Source organism: Oncorhynchus nerka, linkage group LG3 (genome assembly GCF_034236695.1).
Source record: "Oncorhynchus nerka isolate Pitt River linkage group LG3, Oner_Uvic_2.0, whole genome shotgun sequence".
Classification (NCBI taxonomy): Eukaryota; Metazoa; Chordata; class Actinopteri; order Salmoniformes; family Salmonidae; genus Oncorhynchus; species Oncorhynchus nerka.
In genome coordinates this window covers 9,380,162-9,400,788 of record NC_088398.1, presented here as the reverse complement: position 1 = coordinate 9,400,788, position 20,627 = coordinate 9,380,162, and the positions used below count along the sequence as shown (strand labels likewise).

The following is a 20,627-nucleotide window of genomic DNA, read 5'->3' as shown; positions in this document are numbered from 1 at the left end:
TGGTGTGACGCAGACCCGGTGGATAAAGTGGTGAAACAAAGAAGACACTGTCTGTACTGAGTTTTGATGCAGAGGTTATATGTGTCAGTTATCCCTTGTTAGCTTTTTTCCTAAATCCATTACGGTGTTTTAGGTGTCAAGCTTATGGTCATGTGGCAGCAGTGTGTAGGAGGGAGATTCCTCGATGTGCGAAGTGTGCAGGAGGACATGAGACAAAGGAATCTGTAGTATCGGTGGAAAAAGTTGTGTGTGTAAACTGTAGAGGTACCAATGGTGCTGGAGATCAGAGGTGCCCGGTGAGAGAAAGGCAGTTTGAGTTTGCCAGCATCAGAGTAGTGCAGGTGTTGTATGCTGAGGCTGTGAAGAGAGTAATAGAGGAAGATTGATCCATGTGAGTAGGCTGAGGCCAATAGAGAGTGATAAGAATTACATGTGCTTCAGTAAGGTAGATTTTTTTGGGCATTCATGGCCATGGTTGGCAATTGTACCGCAGGAATGGAATGTAAATTACAGAGGATAGATGTTCTGGTGGCAGCTGCTGAGAAGCACTTAGGTGCACAAGATTTTACGGCAGAAGAGTCACAGATGTTTTGAACAATAGTGTCCTGTCCTCCCAGGCTGCTGGCCCCCATGTAGGATCAGATAGGGCCAATGTAGTGGAATAGTGGTGAGGTTTTAATGAGTACAGGGTTAGTTGGTAGGGCAATTTTTGACAAAGATAATACATTCATACTACAAAATAGAAGGGTGATACACAGCCAATACAGTAGGTGACGGCATTCACCTATAATATTTGTTTGCGGACCGCCATAATACCAAAGAAAACGAAGAAGACTAGCCGATGGTCTCCGCCCCTTTCTCCTCCCCTGATTCTTATAATTACTATATAGAAAAAATGGGGCTAACTAGCGGGGAACTGGGTGGATACAACACGATTCACAATGTAACATAAGTGGAGCGATATAAAGAATGGGCAGAGAAAGTCTAACCTAATCGGACTTTAGAAATGTGGTAAGTACATTCCAGAGTTCGATTCGATACAAGTTATACCTAACCTTGCTAGCTAGCTTTATGGACGGTCAGATAGGCCTCGCGCAATCTACGCTAGCTAACGTAGTAGTCGCGGTGGGATCATTGCGCAAACAAAAGCGAAGAATTGAGCTAGCTATCTTGCTGCTGTCACCTGGTTGTCTCCTTACAAGCCAGATACAATGCATTTCACACACATGTTCGCATTTCGTTTAAATACATTGTTTTTTTTCTCTCTAACAACGTAGTTAGCCAAATAACTTTTGTAGAGTTGGAGGCGAGCAGCAGCCCGACATTTTGTTGGTATCAAGACAGCTGTCACGATGCTTTAACTCTGGCTCTACACATGCAGAGAATCGCTAACTGACGATGTGGCCATTGGCCAGACTGTCATAAGGGTATCTAGTGAACTTATTTCATATACAAAAATATATCTGGGCATACAGGGTTGTGAAATGTATCTAGCTAGCTAGCTAACCCCGTTTAGATAAGAATACAGTTCATGTAGCTACGCAACTTATTCAAAATGGACACTTCTAGTGTATTTTTTAATATGGATAGCTAGCTAGCTGATTTAGGTAGCTAAATTACATGATTTTAAAAATGATCAGCGTTTTCAACTGTTACTGGCTTATTTTTCATAACTGTACAAACTGTACATAACTGTTCCCATGAACTGTAAATTTAGCTATTTGGTAGAACCTGACCGATATGAGATGTTTGGATCTGCTTTTAGTTTGTAAATGTTCACGATAACCAATATATCTGCCAACATTTATATTATTATAGCTGGAATAAAAAATATTTAAAAAATCTGTATGGATTGTGTTTAAAACAGCTCTACAAAGGTACCTCAGAAAGCTGATTTCATAATTTATTTTTAGGAAAGAACATTTAATGTAAGCACCACATAACATAGCACCAGAAAACCAAAACTTTTATTGGGGGCGGGGTTATTAAAGGGAAAGGAGGATAAACTGCAGAGATTGTAGCAAAAAAATGTGTCTCTGAAGACTGAGCTGCATCATGCTAGCCAGTTGGAAAACAATGAACTGGACAAGTTTTCTATGTTTTGTTATTTCGATATGTTTTCATTGATTGTAGGGCTGTAGACACTAAATTCTGGTAGTTGTCAATTGAAAGGAGAAACTTAAATGAGCACGGTTATGTGCACACACTACGATTGTTGTGGATAGTCAGATTAACATAATAGTTTGTTCTAAACAATACATTTGTCAAATCCTGTTTACATGGACACATTAGAAATCCGTCTACCTGATGGGACTTAAATAAATGCAGAAATTGATAATAAAAAGAAACGTCCCAGCAGCGTGACAGTGTTCATTTTTGCAAAGCCTATTTGATTCGGATCAAATACACAGCCGGAAAGCCAATTGTAGCTGTTTACGTGTCCTAATAAATCGAAAGATTGCTCAGAAAACCAAGTGTTTTATTTGGTGCATGTTTACTTCGATTTTGACTGTACGCCGATTTAAGATAAGCAGATACGTTTCGAGTTAGGTCAGGGGTTATGGGTAGGATTTAGCGTAGGGATGTCCCAAGGATACCAGGTGGCACTAATCCTCTGTGAACAGTGTCAAGTACTCTCACACAGCTAGTTAGCTGGCTAGCACCCGTCATGGAAATGGGGGTGGTGAAACGTGAATAGGAACCAGTCTCTGACAAGTGCAGCCCATATATTAAAACTTAGCTACGACACGCTACTTTGTAACATGCTATATCGTTTGTACCTATGAAAACATTTGAATGACAGAGCTTGAGGAATACCCTTCGCAAAGATGAAATACAGTGCATTCGGAAAGTATTCAGACCCCTTTTCCATATTTTGTTACGTTACAACTAGAGGTCGACCGATTACGATTTTTCAACGGCGATACCTATTATTGGAGGACCAAAAAAAGCCGATACCGATTAATCGGTCAATTTTGTTTTATTTATTTGCAATAATGACAATTACAACAATACTGAATGAACACTTATTTTAACTTAATATAATGCATCAATAAAATCAATTTATCCTCAAATAAATAATGAAACCTGTTCAATTTGGTTTAAGTAATGCAAAAACAGTGTTGAAGAAGAAAGTAAAAGTGCAATATGTGCCATGTAAGAAAGCTAACGTTTAAGTTCCTTGCTCAGAATATGAGAACATGAAAGATGGGAGTTCCTTTTAACATGAGTCTTTAATATTCCCAGGTAAGAAGTTTTAGGATGTAGTTATTATAGGAATTATAGGACTATTTCTCTCTCTACGATTTGTATTTCACATACCTTTGACCATTGGATGTTCTTATAGGCACTTTAATATTGCTAGTGTAACAGTATAGCTTCCATCCCTCTCCTCGCCGCTACCTGGGCTCGAACCAGGATCACATAGACAACAGCCACCCTCGAAGCAGCGTTACCCATGCAGAGCAAGGGGAACAACTACTCCAAGTCTGAGCGAGTGATGTTTGAAACGCTATTAGTGCGCACCCCGCTAACTAGCTAGCCATTTCACATCTGTTACACCAGCCTAATCTCGGGAGTTGATAGGCTTGAAGTCATAAACAGCGCAATGCTTGAAGGATTGCGAAGAGCTGCTGGCAAAACGCACGAAAGTGCTGTTTGAATGAATGCTTACGAGCCTGCTGGTGCCTACCATTGCTCAGACAGACTGCTTTATCAAATCATAGACTTAATTATAACATAGTAACACACAGACATACGAGCCTTAGGTCATTAATATGGTTGAATCCGGAAACTATAATTTCGAAAACAAAACGTTTATTATTTCAGTGAAAAATGGAACCGTTCCGTATTTTATCTAACGGATGGCATCCCTAAGTCTAAATATTGCTGTTACATTGCACAACCTTCAATGTTATGTCATAATTACGTAAAATTCTGGCAAATTAGTTTGCAATGAGCCAGGCAGCCCAAACTGTTGCATATACCCGGAGTCTGTGTGCAATGAACGCAAGAGAAGTGACACAATTTCACCTGGTTAATATGGCCTGCTTTTAGCCAAATATGCAGGTTTAAAAATAAATATACTTCTGTGTATACTTCTGTGTATTGATTTAAAAAAAAATACATTGATGTTTATGGTTAGGTGCACGTTGGAGCAACGACAGTCCTTTTTCTCGAATACGCACTGCACCGATTATATGCAACGCAGGACACGCTAGATAAATCTGTAATATCATCAACCATGTGTAGTTAACTAGTGATTATGATTTATGTTTTTTTATAAGATAAGTTTAATGCTAGCTAGCAACTTACCTTGGCTTACTGCATTCGCGTAACAGGCAGTCTCCTTGTGGAGTGCAATGAGATGCATGTGTTTATAGCGTTGGACCAGTAAACTGTAAGGTTGCAAGATTAGATCCCCCGAGCTGATAAGGTGAAAATCTGTCGTTCGGCCCCTGAACAAGGCAGTTAACCCACTGTTCCTAGGCCGTCATTGAAAATAATGTGTTCTTAACTGACTTGCCTCGTTAAATAAAGACGGTATAAAAAAAATTGGTGCTAAAACGGTGCCCAAAAATACAGATTTCCGATTGTTATGAAAACTTGAAATCGGCCCTAATTAATCAGCCATTCCGATTTAATCGGTCGACCTCTAATGGAAATATCTCGGGAAGTGAACGATAGAAGTGATGTGACATGCAGCCAAAATGGATGCGCACATTTGCCACACTCAAGGGACACGAATGTTGTCATGGACCTGCTGAATTTTTTTTTTACTCTGTCTAAGCTGTAAGTGTCCCATATACCTCACTGTAAAGCCGCCTTGAAGGCGCTGTAAAGCACAAGTCTAAATGCTTACAAGATTGACGGTGCGCGTACCATTCACTTCCCTTTTGTCATGGGGAAACCCGTTTGATGACATTTTTTTTACTACAAAAAGTGGACTTTCATGTTTTGCATCAGACTGGGTTAAAAAGGAGCATCATTTTAATCATTAGTATGTCCATTTCCTACCAATCTCTGAAATGTGTTTGATAGTTACTGTCACATAAAACTTGATCACTCATCAACCCTTACTGGGTGTGGCGAAAGCTTCTCAAAATGGTTGACCTGAGGGTATTGGAAGCAAAGTAAGGTTTCGATCAAGGTAGGTCTTTTTTTAGGCCGTTTTGATAATAGGAAGAGCTAGTATCTGGACAATACAGGTGTCAATTGTCTCCATCTAATTTGAATGTGACTGAATTAATTTGTTTCAAAAGGTGTCAGCCTTTTTAACAGAATTGAAAGCTGATATAGGAGAGGCTTTGCAGCGCAGGAGAGGCTTGGAAATTTGTAGCATCCAATCATTTTTGTTCCTACTCATGGTGTTGTAATAAAACTGTTATAGTTAGTCAGGACCAGCACCTACACCATATGTTTGGTAAAGTAGTAACTTATTTTTTCTCTTTCAGTTGTTGACCAGACAAAGGAAGAGTTCTACAAAACAAGGTGCTCATGAAGAATGGAATTAACCATGTTTAACATTTAACTTTGATCATTGAACACACCCTAATGGATTACGTAAGCTCTGCTGAACCAGATGTTGATGCCTTCATCTGCACAGAATGTGGGGATGGCTTCAGGCGCTACCTTGACTTGGTTAAACACATTACTGTTCATGAACGACTCAGGACTTATGAACGAACAGATTCATTTTCCCTTGACAGTTTGCCCAATGGGTTTCAAGTTCCCCGTGAGTATGCTCTCCATGAAAATGGAACTTTCATAGTGGTTGACAGATCTGGACCATCAAACAACCCTTCTGTCAAGCAGCCATCTTCAACTCCTTCACCTTATCAGAATTCAAAGACCATTGTACTTACAAGTAAACCAGCCAAAACTGATCTACGTGTTAACACAGTATCTCACTCCCAGTGCCGCAGTGTCTCTCCTCTAAAACAGTACCGATGCGAAACATGTGGAAAATCCTTTAACAACAAGCTGAGTTTACAACACCATCAACAGTATCGGAATTTAGAGCAAGGTTTTAAGTGCACCTTGTGTTGCAAGATCTTCACAGATAAAGAGAGGCTAAGGGAACATCTCCAAGAACATGCCCATGAAATATTTTACTGCTGTGATCAGTGTGGAAAACGCTTTCTGAAACAAGAGACTCTGTATGCACATCAAAAAGAGCAGCATGGATCGCTGAGGTTCAAACAAATGGGGAAGTCAGACAATAGTCAAGAGAACATAATACAGAAAACATATCCCTGTAAGAAGTGTAATCTGTGTTTTTTCTGGCTCTCCGACATGCAGAGCCACTTACTCAGTCATTCCAAAGACAAACCATTATCTGTGAACTCTTCATCCAAAATCGAGCAACAGTCTCAGAAAGATGAGCTATCACATACCATAGAGTACAGCGACAGCACCCCTACCGATGTGACCAAACAGTACAGCAGCAGCACCCCTACTACCGATGTGACCAAACAGTACAGCAGCGGCACCCCGACTACCGATGTGACCAAACAGTACAGCAGTGACGCAACTGTCGATGTGAAGACCCAAAATGGCAAATCTGATTCCAAAACACCATCCTCTTTCAGACCATACCGCTGTGGTTTGTGTGGAGATCGCTTCCAGCAGTTAACAGACTTGAAGGAGCATCATCTTACCCATCAAACACAGGAAGAAATTGACAAGTTAAATAAGGATTCAGAGTCACAAAGAGTTGTAAAAAAGTGGCAAAGGTATACTCGCATTGAGTGCATCGTAACAAAAGCACCTGCAAGGAAGGGAGGAAGGCCCCCACTTTATAAAAAAGGCTCTGGGACAAAATTACATCCATGCAAGCACTGCCACCGTGTATTCAGTCACTCAAGTAGTCTGTCTCGGCACAATAGATCCCACAAGGGGACTCTTCACACTTGTGTTCTCTGTGGGAAACATTTTCCACAACGCTGTGATGTCCGGAGGCATATAGCCATGTATCACAAACCTGAATTAGAGAAGAAGCCAAGTCTTAAGTACTTGGCATTGCATTCTAAACCAGATGGTGGTTCCCAATTGAATTCTGATGTGTTGGAACAGAATGTGTCATCTAAAATAAAACCCAAAAAGTCTTTAGACAGTGTTGTTACAGAATTGGACAGTGACAATGGTGAAGATCAGCAAACCACATCTACTGGAGAAGTGTCCGCTGCTCCTAAGGTACGGAGGAACTACAAGTGTGACCAATGTGGGAAAAAGTTTGGGCTGCTGTGTGTGTACCAACGGCATTTGCGGTACCACAAAAGGGAACCAGGTAGTGAAATGGTTAAGTGCCCTCACTGTCCAAGTCGCTTCCGGAGTTCTTCTGCTCTAGGACGCCATCTTGAGATTCACCCAAGTCAATCAAGGGGGGAAATGGACATGGAAGGACGGGCATCTCCCACTGCTGACTCCAATCCAGACCTGGACTCTGACCAAGACAATGTAAAGGATTTAGTGGGTCATGGGGACATTGACGATGTCAAGGGTGGGAATGGTGAAAAAATTGGTCCAGCAGAGGTGCTGTACGAATGCACTGAGTGTACAGAGACTTTTTCCTCCTTGCAGAAGTTTCTGAAGCACCAGAGTTCTCATGGGTCCGATAACCTTGGCTAATGGAAACTATGCATGGTATTTATATCTGGAGGTCCGAACCCTAACTTGAGATCAATGCACATACCACATATTGTTGCACTGTTATGCAGACCTCAATTCATGATTTACGAAAGTCCGAGTTACGTGCACGTCTCAAGTTAGGATTCTTGCCTTGATGATGGAGCAGTTGAACAAGTGTTTAAATTTTTTTTTTTTTTTTAACAATGACTTGAGGAACTACAACCAGTATGGTTCTTGGGGTGGGTGGGTCATTCATTCTGAACCAGAGTAGGATGACATTGATGTAGCACTGCATAGATCGAGATGGTGACTTAAGAACTGGGAATTACTGAGATTTTTTAATGTATTTTCTACAATCATGTGAATTTGAGGTTAGTTTTGTATCAATGTTTTAGATTGTTTTGGTTACTTCAGTTAAACCTTTGACAATACCCCTGGAAATGCCATGGGAATAATGCCTTAATATGCTCATTATTGAAGCTAGTAGTCGAGCACAATTTGCTAAAGACCCATGGACCCATGCAAACCGTTAAGATGGTCTGCGGTAACAATGACTGTCCATTTTGTAAAGTAATTAGAAATGTTTTTTTTTTACATGTGCATTTCCATTGGGATTTCACTTAAACTATTTAAGAGATTATTTATTTGCAATTGCCAAGCCTTTACATCCATGGTGTCTTTCTCAAGATCAGAAAACCTGTCAAGGTGAGATGTTCCCCAACTACCAGACCAGGAATGTTGGTATCATTTTGAAAGGCTTTCTCATGTATCATCTTTTCACTATATTGTGGCCATGTCTCTCAATTCACAAACTGGTTCTGTTATCTAGATCCGTGGTTCCCAATGAGGGGTACTAGGACCTCTGGGAGTACTTAGCCTATCCACAGGGGGTACTTGAGACCATAGGCCTACTGTAAAATGCACATGAGGGGGTACTTCAGGGGTTGTCTGGGCAGAGCAAAATTCAGTTGGTGGTACAGTAACCGAAAAAGATTGGGAACCACTGCCCTCGATGATTTCTGCTGCCAGTCCTCCGGGTGGCCACAGATCTGTTAACGCATGATCATGTTTTTCCTTAGGACACGACAAGGTCCAGTGATTCCAATGCAAGCCACACATAGCATTGTGATGTAAATTAGCCTTTTCAAATGGTACTGTTGCTTCCTTTACTGCCTTCCAAACAAATGTATTGGCCCTGATTTTAAATGTGACTTTTTATGCCATTAAAGTTTAAAGAAATGTATTTTTTCCAAGAAATCAAAGATTGACCTTTTTTAAATGACTCATCAGTCATGGTTTTCAACTAATGATGAATGTGATATGGTGGAAATGTCATTTTTGTGACTTTCCAACTCGTGGTAGGCTAGATATTTTTCTGCCAGTGCTTTGTTGCCTACACACTGGAATGTTCAAGTTATTAGAGAAGCACCATGTCTAAGATCCACAGGATGATGGTTTATATCAATTATATACACTGCTCAAAAAATAAAGGGAACACTAAAATAACACATCCTAGATCTGAATGAATGAAATATTATTATTAAATACTCTTTTCTTTACATAGTTGAATGTGCTGATAACAAAATCACACAAAAATTATCCATGGAAATCAAATTGATCAACCCATGGAGGTCTGGATTTGGAGTCACTCAAAATTAAAGTGGAAAACCACACTACAGGCTGATCCAACTTTGATGTAATGTCCTTAAAACAAGTCTAAATGAGGCTTAGTAGTGTGTGTGGCCTCCACGTGCCTGTATGACCTCCCTACAACGCCTGGGCATGCTCCTGATGAGGCGGCGGATGGTCTCCTGAGGGATCTCCTCCCAGACCTGGACTAAAGCATTCGCCAACTCCTGGACAGTCTGTGGTACAATGTGGCGTTGGTGGATGGAGCGAGACATGATGTCCCAGATGTGCTCAATTGGATTCAGGTCTGGGGAACAGGCGGGCCAGTCTATAGCATCAATACCTTCCTCTTGCAGGAACTTCTGACACACTCCAGCCACATGAGGTCTTGCATTAGGAGGAACCCAGGGCCAACCGCACCAGCATATGGTCTCACAAGGGGTCTGAGGATCTCATCTCGGTACCTAATGGCAGTCAGGCTACCTCTGGCGAGCACATGGAGGGCTGTGCGGCCCCCCCAAAGAAATGCCACCCCACACCATGACTGACCCACCGCCAAACCGGTCATGCTGGAGGATGTTGCAGGCAGCAGAACGTTCTCCACGGCGTCTCCAGACTGTCACGTCTGTCACATGTGCTCAGTGTGAACCTGCTTTCATCTGTGAAGAGCACAGGACACCAGTGGCGAATTTGCCAATCTTGGTGTTCTCTGGCAAATGCCAAACGTCCTGCACGGTGTTGGGCTGTAAGCACAACCCCCACCTGTGGACGTCGGGCCCTCATGGAGTCTGTTTCTGACCGTTTGAGCAGACGCATGCACATTTGTGGCCTGCTGGAGGTCATTTTGCAGGGCTCTGGCAGTGCTCCTCCTTGCATAAAGGCGGAGGTAGCGGTCCTGCTGCTGGGTTGTTGCCCTCCTCCACGTCTCCTGATGTACTGGCCTGTCTCCTGGTAGCGCCTCCATGCTCTGGACACTACGCTGACAGACACAGCAAACCTTCTTGCCACAGCTCACATTGATGTGCCATCCTGGATGAGCTGCACTACCTGAGCCACTTGTGTGGGTTGTAGACTCCGTCTCATGCTACCACTAGAGTGAAAGCACCGCCAGCATTCAAAAGTGACCAAAACATCAGCCAGGAAGCATAGGAACTGAGAAGTGGTCTCGTCACCACCTGCAGAGCCACTCCTTTATTGGGGGTGTCTTGCTAATTGCCTATATTTTCCACCTGTTGTCTATTCCATTTGCACAACATTATGTGAAATTTATTGTCAAACAGTGTTGCTTCCTAAGTGGACAGTTTGATTTCACAGAAGTGTGATTGACTTGGAGTTACATTGTGTTGTTTAAGTGTTCCCTTTATTTTTTTGAGCAGTGTATAAGATAGGATGTAGTCTCTCGACTATAAAGAAACATACATCATGGCCACCGCCAAACCGGTCATGCTGGAGGATGTTTTAGGCAGCAGAACGTTGTCCACGGCGTCTCCAGACTGTCACGTCTGTCACATGTGCTCAGTGTGAACCTGCTTTCATCTGTGAAGAGCACAGGATGGATCTGTGTTGAACACAAGCAATTCAATAGATCAGACTTGTTCAGAATCATGTAGCCAGAAGGATAGAGGTGTCTTTGGGGGGGGGGGGATTGCCTCTTTATGACCAGCGTGATCTTGTTCCAGAAACGTCTTCCCAAATGCTCAGTCTGGTGGATCAACGAGTCAAACTTGGCCTTCGTTAGCCAATACAGAAAGACCGGGAGAAACTACCAGTGCAAAGGCATTGATTGGTTAAATCTGCTTAATCTACCAACCAATCATCTTCCACAAACACTTCCCCATAACCTCGCAGTCGTGTGATTTGCTCAAATTAAATGATGACAAATACTTAACTCAAGTCACTGAACCGTTCATATCCCAGGCTTCGATGCAGTTTGCGCAATAGCCTGGGGACAAGGTTATGAAAAGCGTCACTGTCCTTTGCACTGAATTGATTTAGCTATTATCTGGTTAACAGTACCCGGAATAAGGAATTGAGTGCCGGTTAACATAAACTATGCATGATATTATGCATTTAATTACCTCGCTAGTTACAGGTCACGTCAATGTGCCATCCAGGGGTGTCTTCATTAAGTCTTACAACTTTAACAGTTTACCGTTTAAGAACCAAAAGGAACGGTGAGGGCCCAACTGAAGTTGAAAAATGTTGAGTTGGAGTGAACGGTTTCAAACGGTTTGCAACAGAATCGGCGTAATTGATATACCCCAGGTAGGTTTGTATTGAATTGCTAATGTACTTTCCATTCTGGAAAATGCCATTCTGAGCAGAGGAACAGGGCCATTGTTTCCACAGCCGCAAAGGTCCGCGCACATGACTCATTGACATACCGGATGAAATCAAGTCCTGGAGCATTACCTATTGCTTCCCAAAAGCAATGAATGTCCTGTGCAAAGCAAGGGAAACAACAACCGCAACACTTGCATGATGGACTGACTAGCTCACCACCAACTAGCTAGCGATTCCACATCGGCTACATAAGTGTCTATGTAAAGGACGTGTAAGTGAGCACGAATTTCTCCTGATTAGGCTTGCACAGAGGCTCAGACCTTTGCCTTACTAGCACACTTACTAGCCCTCCTGAAGTGTCTTACCAGTTGGAGGATTACAAAATAATATATATTTGCTGGCAGAAGTGAGGACACTTCAGGCTGAGAGTAATTTTCACACATGCCCATGTGCTACGCTCACCCATCAAACTTACTCAATAGTGACCCCAGTGCAACTATAGACCTGTGTCACGGCACTATTGTAAAGGACGAGTACCACTTTCTCCTGATTTGGCTCACACGAGGCTCCCAGGATACCTGCCTTGCTATCCCACGTGACTGCCCTCCTGAAGTGTCTTACCAGTTGGCACCATGCAAAAAGCTAACTATTCACTGGCGCAAGTGGGGATAGTTCAAGCTGAGGAGTGAGTTTCACACACCCCCATGTGCTAAATCCACAAATTAGACTTTCAAGTAAATCATTCATTAACGCCAATGGGAGACTTACAGAGACATTTGTTTTAAGGGTATGGATCTCAAGGCTGAGTAACCTTATTTACTTTTCTACAATCATTGGTTAGCTTGTATGAACTTTGAGACCTGTCTTTACACCGATAATCAATTGGTAGTGAGTCAAGAAAGAGTTGGTTTTCTCCACATGATCAGTCAAAAGCACATTTCATTCCAAGAAGCTATGCTGATCATCATGGATGCACCCACTTTAACTTACTGTACCCAAATTCAATCAAGCGGTTTCATCCATATGATGGTGACAGTTTGCTTGTAGGCCTGTATTTTTTTAATTTTTTACTGATGTTACATTTATTTGTGTCATTGTCCCTCATGATGTCCATACCCAAGGTACATGCTGACCTCCGGGTTAGAGCAAAAAAACAAATGTGGATAGCAGTTCTGCAGCACGACTGCAACCTACTGGTGACGTGATGCACTGTGCATTCTATGATTAGTATGAAAAGTGCATTTGTTACTTGCATTGAACACATCAGCTCCTCCCGTTTTACCTGCCTTGCGTTATTTGTCCAATAGACACATTCATCATTGAACCTCTTACAGATCTCACCTTGTTCATGAATATGTCCACTTTGTGGCCTTGTCAAACCAGCTTCTAAGGATAGATTGACTCAAGATTTGTTTCCTCTTAAATCACCTGTAAATGGCATATTGGTTTGCAGAACCATACAGTCCAAACTATCTCCGGTCATACCACTGGCTATCGTTTCATTGGAGTTACATATAGTATTACACAATTCCTATTGTTTATGCCATATATTGGCCCTAAATTTGTATCTTAGGAAGAGAGTCTAGTTTTATTTACCAAACCCAATAGGCTTAGTTCTTAACTGGATTGATTTGACAGAAGAATGCTTTACATTAAGGGGTAGCTTAGTTGTTGGTTAAAGAGTGGTGTGTACAGGTCCTTGACAACCCATGATGTTCTCAACCCTTAATGTAGACGTTATCTTATCAATAGCACCATTCCAACTTATTGCTTGGTTAAATATCATGGATTTGCAGTTGGTTTTGGAATAAACATACCCCAAAAGACAGTGAATAGCAGTAACTGGTCTATGGTAAGGCTCTTACATGTGGCCTAGGCTTGCTCATAGAAGACATGAGTGGTTTCCCTTTCTTTTTTGTACAAATTCTACTATATGCTTGAAATACTGTCCTTACTAGGGCATGGCATGTAATTTTGCTATTTCACTTCACTGGTATGATTTAAAGTGGTGCCGTTGCTGGAGCCCGTTAAAAAAAACAAAGCCACCATTTTGTCTCCAGTCCTTCTTGATTCTTGCAACCAAGATGGTGGCAACTAGGCAGAAGCAATCCAGGGCAGACCTAAAGCAGGGAAACTGCTGGTTGTTGTTCTACTATGTAGACCAACCTAAGGGCTGCTCTGAAATTGAGGTGGGATTACACATAGGTTCTTAATAACAACATAAGTGGGCAGAGCAACACAGGACAGCAGAGTCGTCGCCTGCTTTTGAGCGAACGGAGTCATGGCACTCGCCGCAGTAGCAGCCGTCGTCCTGCGCGCATAGTGATCACACAGAAGCCTTGATGCACGCGGCAGGATGTGCGCAGAAGCTGTACTGCGCAGCCATAGAACGTGCAGGGCGGGTACTTGCAAGGTTCTCCTTCCTTTTCATTGGTTCTAATAGCATAGAGTCATAAATGTTCCCGGGGTTCGGGCACATTGTGTGATTCGATAAAGAGAAAAACAAGAAAAATATATATTTCTGAAAAACGACCAAATTATCAATATGTTCACGGAAATGTCTAGCTAGGTAGTAACCTAAAGCATCGTGGGACCGTAGATAACAACAGGAGTCAGGACGGCGGTACGCAAAACTGCGTTGCCTGGTGAGTGCGGTTCTGAATTGAGTTCTAGATTAGAACCATTGTAGTTTATGTGGTAGTAGCTAGTTAGCTAGCCTGCCTGGAGGCAGTAGATGATAATTGCCAAGCGAACATAAGCACATTTTAAGCATTGCAAGGGATGCCACCCTTTCCACTGGCAGGAAAACATTATTTCGAGTTATTTGGTTTGAGTGGTTAGTTAAATGCATGCTTCTTCAGACATTCTGCTTTCTGACGACCTGGCTGGGGCTTCACCCCTACCCACTGGGCATAGACCATACGTCAATTCAGCGTACATTCCACGTTGGTTGAACGTGATTTTACTGTAATTTCACTGAAATTACGTGGAAACAACGTTGATTTAACCGGTGTGTGCCCAGTGGCAGTAGGTAAGGTCTAACGTTATTGTAGTTGCTAGTAAAAGTACATTAGCAATTCAATACAAACCTACCTGGGGTATATTAATTACGCCGATTATGTTGCAAACCGTTTGAAACCGTTCACTCCAACTCAACATTTTTCAACTTCAGTTGGGCCCTCACCGTTCCTTTTGGTTCTTAAACTGTAAACTGTTAAAGTTGTAAGACGTAATGAAGACACCCCTGAATGGCACATTGACGTGACCTGTAACTAGCGAGGTAATTAAATGCATAATATCATGCATAGTTTATGTTAACCGGCACTCAATTCCTTATTCCTTGTACTGTTAACCAGATAATAGCTAAATCAATTTACTTCGATCAAGTTTCACGTTTCCTCAATGTTTGGGAGGTAGAGATAGGCATGGGTACATGTTGAACTTGCAACCCATGTAGGTTGATGTGTGATGGAAATGCTGCTACACTGGGATTATTGTAGTAAATTCCATTTATTTTTGGCAGTAGACAACCTCAACTGATTCTAGCCAAATGATATCTTATTTCTGCATGTAGAAAGCGGGAACATATTTTTGTTGTCACATATAGGGTAGGCCTAGTTACTACCCTGTTACTACCCCAAGTTACATTATTGATGTTATGATGTTAATGTAAGGAAATCAAACACTCCTGCCATTATAAAATTGTGTTTCTGAGTATGCAGGTTAACTCGCTTGATAAATAGTGCAGATACGTTCATGCTGCTTTTCTGCTTCAACACCCGTGTTAAACTAGTTGTATACACCTTGATGTTATACCAGGCGTATACACTCCATGTCAGAGTAGATAGAGTAGATACGTCGGTGCCATGGCCCAGTGGGACAAGGGTGCCAACTTGCGTAGATGGAAACAAGTCTGAGCCTATTGGGTAAAAAATTGTCAAAGACCCCAGCCACCCCAGTCATAGACTCTTCTCTCTACTACTGCATGATGGCACGCGGTACTGGAGTGCCAAGTCTAGGACAAAAATGCTTTTCAACCGTTTTTAACCCCAAGCCATAAGACTCCTGAACAGGTAATCAAATGGCTACCCGGACTATTTGCATTGTGTGCCACCCCCCAACCCCTATTTTTACGCTGCTGATACTCTCTGTTTATCATATATGCATAGTCACTTTAACTATACATTCATGTACATACTACCTCAATTGCGCTGACCAACCAGTGCTCCCGCACATTGGCTAACTGGGCTATCTGCATTGTTTCCCACCCTCCAACCCCTCTTTTACGCAACTGCTACTCTCTGTTCATCATATATGTATAGTCACTTTAACCATATCTACATGCACAGACTATCTCAATCAGCCTGACTAACCGGTGTCTGTATGTAGCCTCGCTACTGTATATAACCTGTCTTTTTACTGTTTTATTTCTTTACCTACCTATTGTCTACCTAATACCTTTTTGCACTATTGGTTAGAGCCTGTAAGTAAGCATTTCACTGTAAGGTCTACACCTGTTGTATTCAGCTCACGTGACAAATAATCTTTGATTTTAGTTGCCTGGATGTCCTTTGGGTGGTAAACCATAATTGATACACACGGGAGAGTTTTGAGCGTGAAAAACCCAGCAGCGTTGCCGTTCTTGACCAACTCAAAGCCACTTACATCTTTTGTCTTGCTCGTTCACCCAGTGGACTTCCATCTTATACGCAGTGGCGAATTTAGCATGTAAATCTTGGTGGGGCAATTTTTTTTCCTTCAATGCATGAGTAAACAATACATTGCACTATAACGGTGACAAACGGTTCCCACAAACTGTTAAGGCCTACAGAAAGCTGTCCCAACTGCAGTCCCAACACCGTACCACTGCAACACCTGACTATCAGCGGAACCTTGTCTGGCAGCGAAACAGATAATTCAGCCTAATTTACTGCCTTTAAAAAAAACTGCTAATATGGCTGACTTGCTTTTCTATTGACAACTGAGATGTACAAACCATGGCATAAGGGGACAACAAGCGGATAAGAGGCAATCCGTAATTGCGATTTTAAGACATTAATGTGCGAGCTAGGACGGATGTAGTCAATGTAACTATTTGTTCAGCACTTTGAAATGTATAGCGACAGAATTCAGACCATGGACCTTTCTTACAGTGTTCTCCCTGTACACCAAGTCAGAACTACAGGATAAATAAAGGGGGTTATAAGCAGACAATGAAAACTTACAATATTCAATGGTGACTTTTCTCTAAAACAGGCTATAGGCTACATGTGCACCACCAAGTCAGAACAGTAGGTGGAATTAAGAGTGGTGAATAAACCAAATTATTAGGGTGACGCCCCTGGGCTACTAACAGCTTACTACACAACATACACTTAGTATTCCTTTTAGAGGTCGATCGATTATGATTTTTCAACGCCGATACCAATTATTGGAGGACCAAAAAAGCAGATACCGATTAATCAGCCAATTTATTTTTTATATATATATTTATATATACACACAGTTTTGTAATAATGACAATTTCAACAATACTGAGTGAACAATGAACACTTATTTTAACTTAATGTAATACATAAATAAAATCAAGTTAGTCTCATAACATGAGAACATATGTTAAAACGAACCACCAGCTTTCATGGGTCTTCAATATTCCCAGTTAAGAAGTTTTAGGTTGTAGTGCAGAAAGCAGAGCTTGTCTGCATGGTCCCCTGTCAGTCTGCTTCTCCACTTATCATAAATGATCCCCACCTCACTGAACACTCTCGCTTGGGACTGAAGAAGGTGGGGGACAGAGAAACTTCTTTGCCAGTGGAGCGAGTGATTGAAGTCTGTACTCATTCTGCTTCCACCACTCCAAAGGCAAGCCGCTCTTTCTGTCAATGACGGGCTCTGAGGTAACGCTCCAACTCAATTTCAAAACTGCACTGGACTTCAGCCCTGCCCTCTTGGCTTCCAAAGATTCTAGCGTAGAGGCTGTCCACCAGACTGGGTGGCTGATCTACCTGGACTCTGCTCTTTTGTACCTGGATCTGGGTCCTCCTCTTCACTCGCTCCATCTTCTGTGGCTCTGGGATTTGGTTTCCTTAGTAGGTCAGACTCCTCCTTCAGCCACTCTTTTGTTTTCTCTAGTGCTGTCCCTGAGGTGAAGGCATAGCTCTTGTAATGTGGATCCAGGACAGTTGCCAGCACCAGGCACTTTGTCTCCTCGGCCTTGGAGAACCTCCTTGTCAGACTGTCCAACATGGTCTTCCATAAAGTGTTGATGCCTTGAGTAGAAGAACCCTTCTGCTGTAGCATCAGCTTCAGCACCGACACACTGGGGATGATGCATGCTGCTGTAGAGTTGGAGTGGCTCATCTCCAGTGTCACCACCTCCATAGGTGCCAGAGTCTCAATTAGGTTAGAGACAATGTCCCATTGTGCAGCAGACAAACTGCTGATGTGTCCGTATTCACCTGCATACACATTCAATGCACGCCTCTGTTCAAACATCCTCTGCAACATGTGTAGTGTTGAGTTCCAGCGAGTTTGAACTGCTTGTTGATCATGTGTTTGGGAAGGCCAAGCTCTTCCTGAATGGCCCTCAGCCTTTGTTTGGCCAGTACAGCTCTTCAACATGGCAATAATGTCTAGCACAGCTCTGACTGGATAGGCCATCATTGATTACAAGCTGTAGGATGTGTGCACTGCAGCTGAAGTCTGGAAGCTCTGCCAGTCTCATACCTTTCACCATGTTTGCCCCACTGTCCCTGAGGACCAGCACTACACGTTCTGTGTGGATTTCCCAGTATTCCAACATGGTCAAAAACATCTCTCTGATGTAGTTTCCTGTGTGTGATCCATTCATAGTCTTGAAATTCAGCACAACCTGCTTTCTTGTCCAAACATTGTCAATGAAATGTCCAGTAAGGCTCATCAGGGACTCTGTAGTGCCTGACCAGCAGTCAGTTGTGAATGCCATGTGTGGAGCGTTGACTGGTGCCACCAGATTCTTCACTTTCATCACAACTCTTTCATGTGTTTTATCTTGCATTTCTGTGCTAAATATTTTTTCATCTGTACCGGAGTTCAGCAAGAGTAATCAGCCGCTGAAAACCAACGTGAGACACCACTGTGAATGGCTGGATGTCAGTGTCAATCATCTCAATAATTGCTACATCCATCTTCTTAGCCCTTGGATCTTTGTCCTGCCATTTTGGTTGCTTATTAAAAAGTTGTACGATTGTAGCCTGCGATGTCTGTATCACTTTTTCCTTGTGAAGAATTAGCGTTTGCTTTTTTCATCATTGCTTTCTTATGGGCTTTTGGATGGTTGTTCTTTAAGGTGATTCCACAGGTCTGTGGTATTTTTTTATTTAGCCGTTGCTGACCCCATGCGTACATCTTTATCACAAGTAAGACACCTTGCTTTCCCTGATGCCAACTCCATGTAATAGTCCCACACTGGTGCTCTGCCATTCTCTGCCATCTGTAAACACACACAGAGCTCTGAAGTGACAATGATACTGAAGAGTCTGCTTAGGAGACAAATACTCTCAACTGTTTGAATAAAAATAGAGTTTAAGTTATCTGTAATGAATGTTGAAAACAAACTCTAATTTCTATATGCAGGAAATCTTATTTTAATAATGGGAATGGTAAGAATTGACTACCAAAAGTGCGAGTCATAATTCCCATGACCCCTTCTAGCAAAATCTGAAAAGCGGTTCCTTCATTAATTTATTCCATAGGATATTTTTAGATTTACTTAAAATAAGGTCTCTGTTTCGTGTAGGCTTACACCACCTTGCTGATTTTTTTAACTGTTTAGATATCCATAGGACAAGGTAACTCTGATCAATATTTGCTAAATATAAGCAAAGATCTTTTTTTTTTTGTAGTGTGGATTTATGAAAATTTCTTGACAAACATTACCTTATCCTGGTGAGATTTACATGGGTATCAAAACGCCGAGGCGGTTTAAGCCATCACGAAACACAGACCATATTTTAAGTAGATCAAGACATTCTCTATGGAAGACATGAACGGTAAAATAACGAAGGAACCCCTTTCAAGTTCAGCCGCAAGTTATTACAGGAATTATAACATGTCAACTATTTTCTCTCTAAACCATATACCTTTGACTATTACGAGCCTGCTGCTGCCTACCACCTCTCAGTCAGACTGCTCTATCAAATATCAAATCATAGACTTAACCATAATAAACACACAGAAATACGAGCCTTCGGTCAAATCCGGAAACTATCACCTCGAAAACAAAACTTTTATTCCGTTCTGTATTTTATTTAACGGGTGGCATCCATGAGTCTAAATATTCCTGTTACATTGCACAACCTTCAATGCTATGTCATAATTACGTAAAATTCTGGCAAATTAGTTCGCAAAGAGCCAGGCGGCCCAAACTGTTGCATGTACCCTGACTCTGCTTGCAGTGAACGCAAGAGAAGTGACAATTTCACTTGGTTAATATTGCCTGCTAACCTGGATTTCTGTTAGCTAAATATTCAGGTTTAAAAATGTATACTTGTGTATTGATTTTAAGAAAGGCATTGGTGTTTATGGTTAGGTACACGTTGGAGCAACGACAGTCGTTTTCATGAATGGCACCGCATCGATTATATGCAATGCAGGACACGCTATATAAATTAGTAATATCGTCAACCATGTGTAGTTAACTAGTGATTATGATTGATTGTTTTTCATAAGATAAGTTTAATGCTAGCTAGCAACTTACCTTGGCTTACTGCATTCGCATAACAGGCAGGCTCCTCTTGGAGTGCAATGTAATCAGGTGGTTAGAGCGTAGGACTAGTTAACTGTAAGGTTGCAAAATTGAATCCCCCGAGCTGACAAGGTAAAAATCTGTCGTTCTGCCCCTGAACGAGGCAGTTAACCCACTGTTCTTAACTGACTTGCCTAGTTAAATAAAGGTGTAAAAAAATTGGCCAAATACTGATTTCCGATTGTTATGAAAACTTGAAATCGGCCATTCCGATTAATCGGTTGATCTCTAATTACTTTCTTAGCTACAGTATACATATCTCCCTGGCATGTTACATAATTTATGCAGAAGCATACAATAC

The 20,627-nt window shown here is 41.9% G+C and overlaps 2 protein-coding genes and 1 pseudogene across 2 annotated transcripts in view; 2 read left to right on the top strand and 1 right to left on the bottom strand.

The window, feature by feature from the left end:
• Window positions 1–863: 863 nt before the first annotated feature.
• On the top strand, window positions 864–8,872 carry si:dkeyp-84f3.5 (uncharacterized protein LOC334144 homolog). The gene is made up of 2 exons (XM_029647461.2): window positions 864–1,011; window positions 5,454–8,872. Exon 2 carries the CDS (start codon window positions 5,554–5,556, stop codon window positions 7,627–7,629), a length of 2,076 nt encoding a protein of 691 aa, XP_029503321.2. The 5' UTR covers window positions 864–1,011; window positions 5,454–5,553; the 3' UTR covers window positions 7,630–8,872.
• Window positions 8,873–13,981: 5,109 nt separating this feature from the next.
• The window catches only part of znf1035 (zinc finger protein 1035), a 95,570-nt gene continuing 88,924 nt past the window's right edge, over window positions 13,982–20,627 (top strand). Inside the window, 1 exon segment of the mRNA XM_029647462.2 lies at window positions 13,982–14,186. The gene's annotated coding sequence lies outside the window, so the exon portion shown is untranslated.
• On the bottom strand, window positions 17,475–19,012 carry LOC115118761 (zinc finger BED domain-containing protein 4-like; annotated as a pseudogene).

Excerpts from the sequence above, each read along its gene's own strand:
- si:dkeyp-84f3.5 (XM_029647461.2), top strand. The coding sequence starts at position 5,554 with ATGGATTACGTAAGCTCTGCTGAACCAGATGTTGATGCCTTCATCTGC.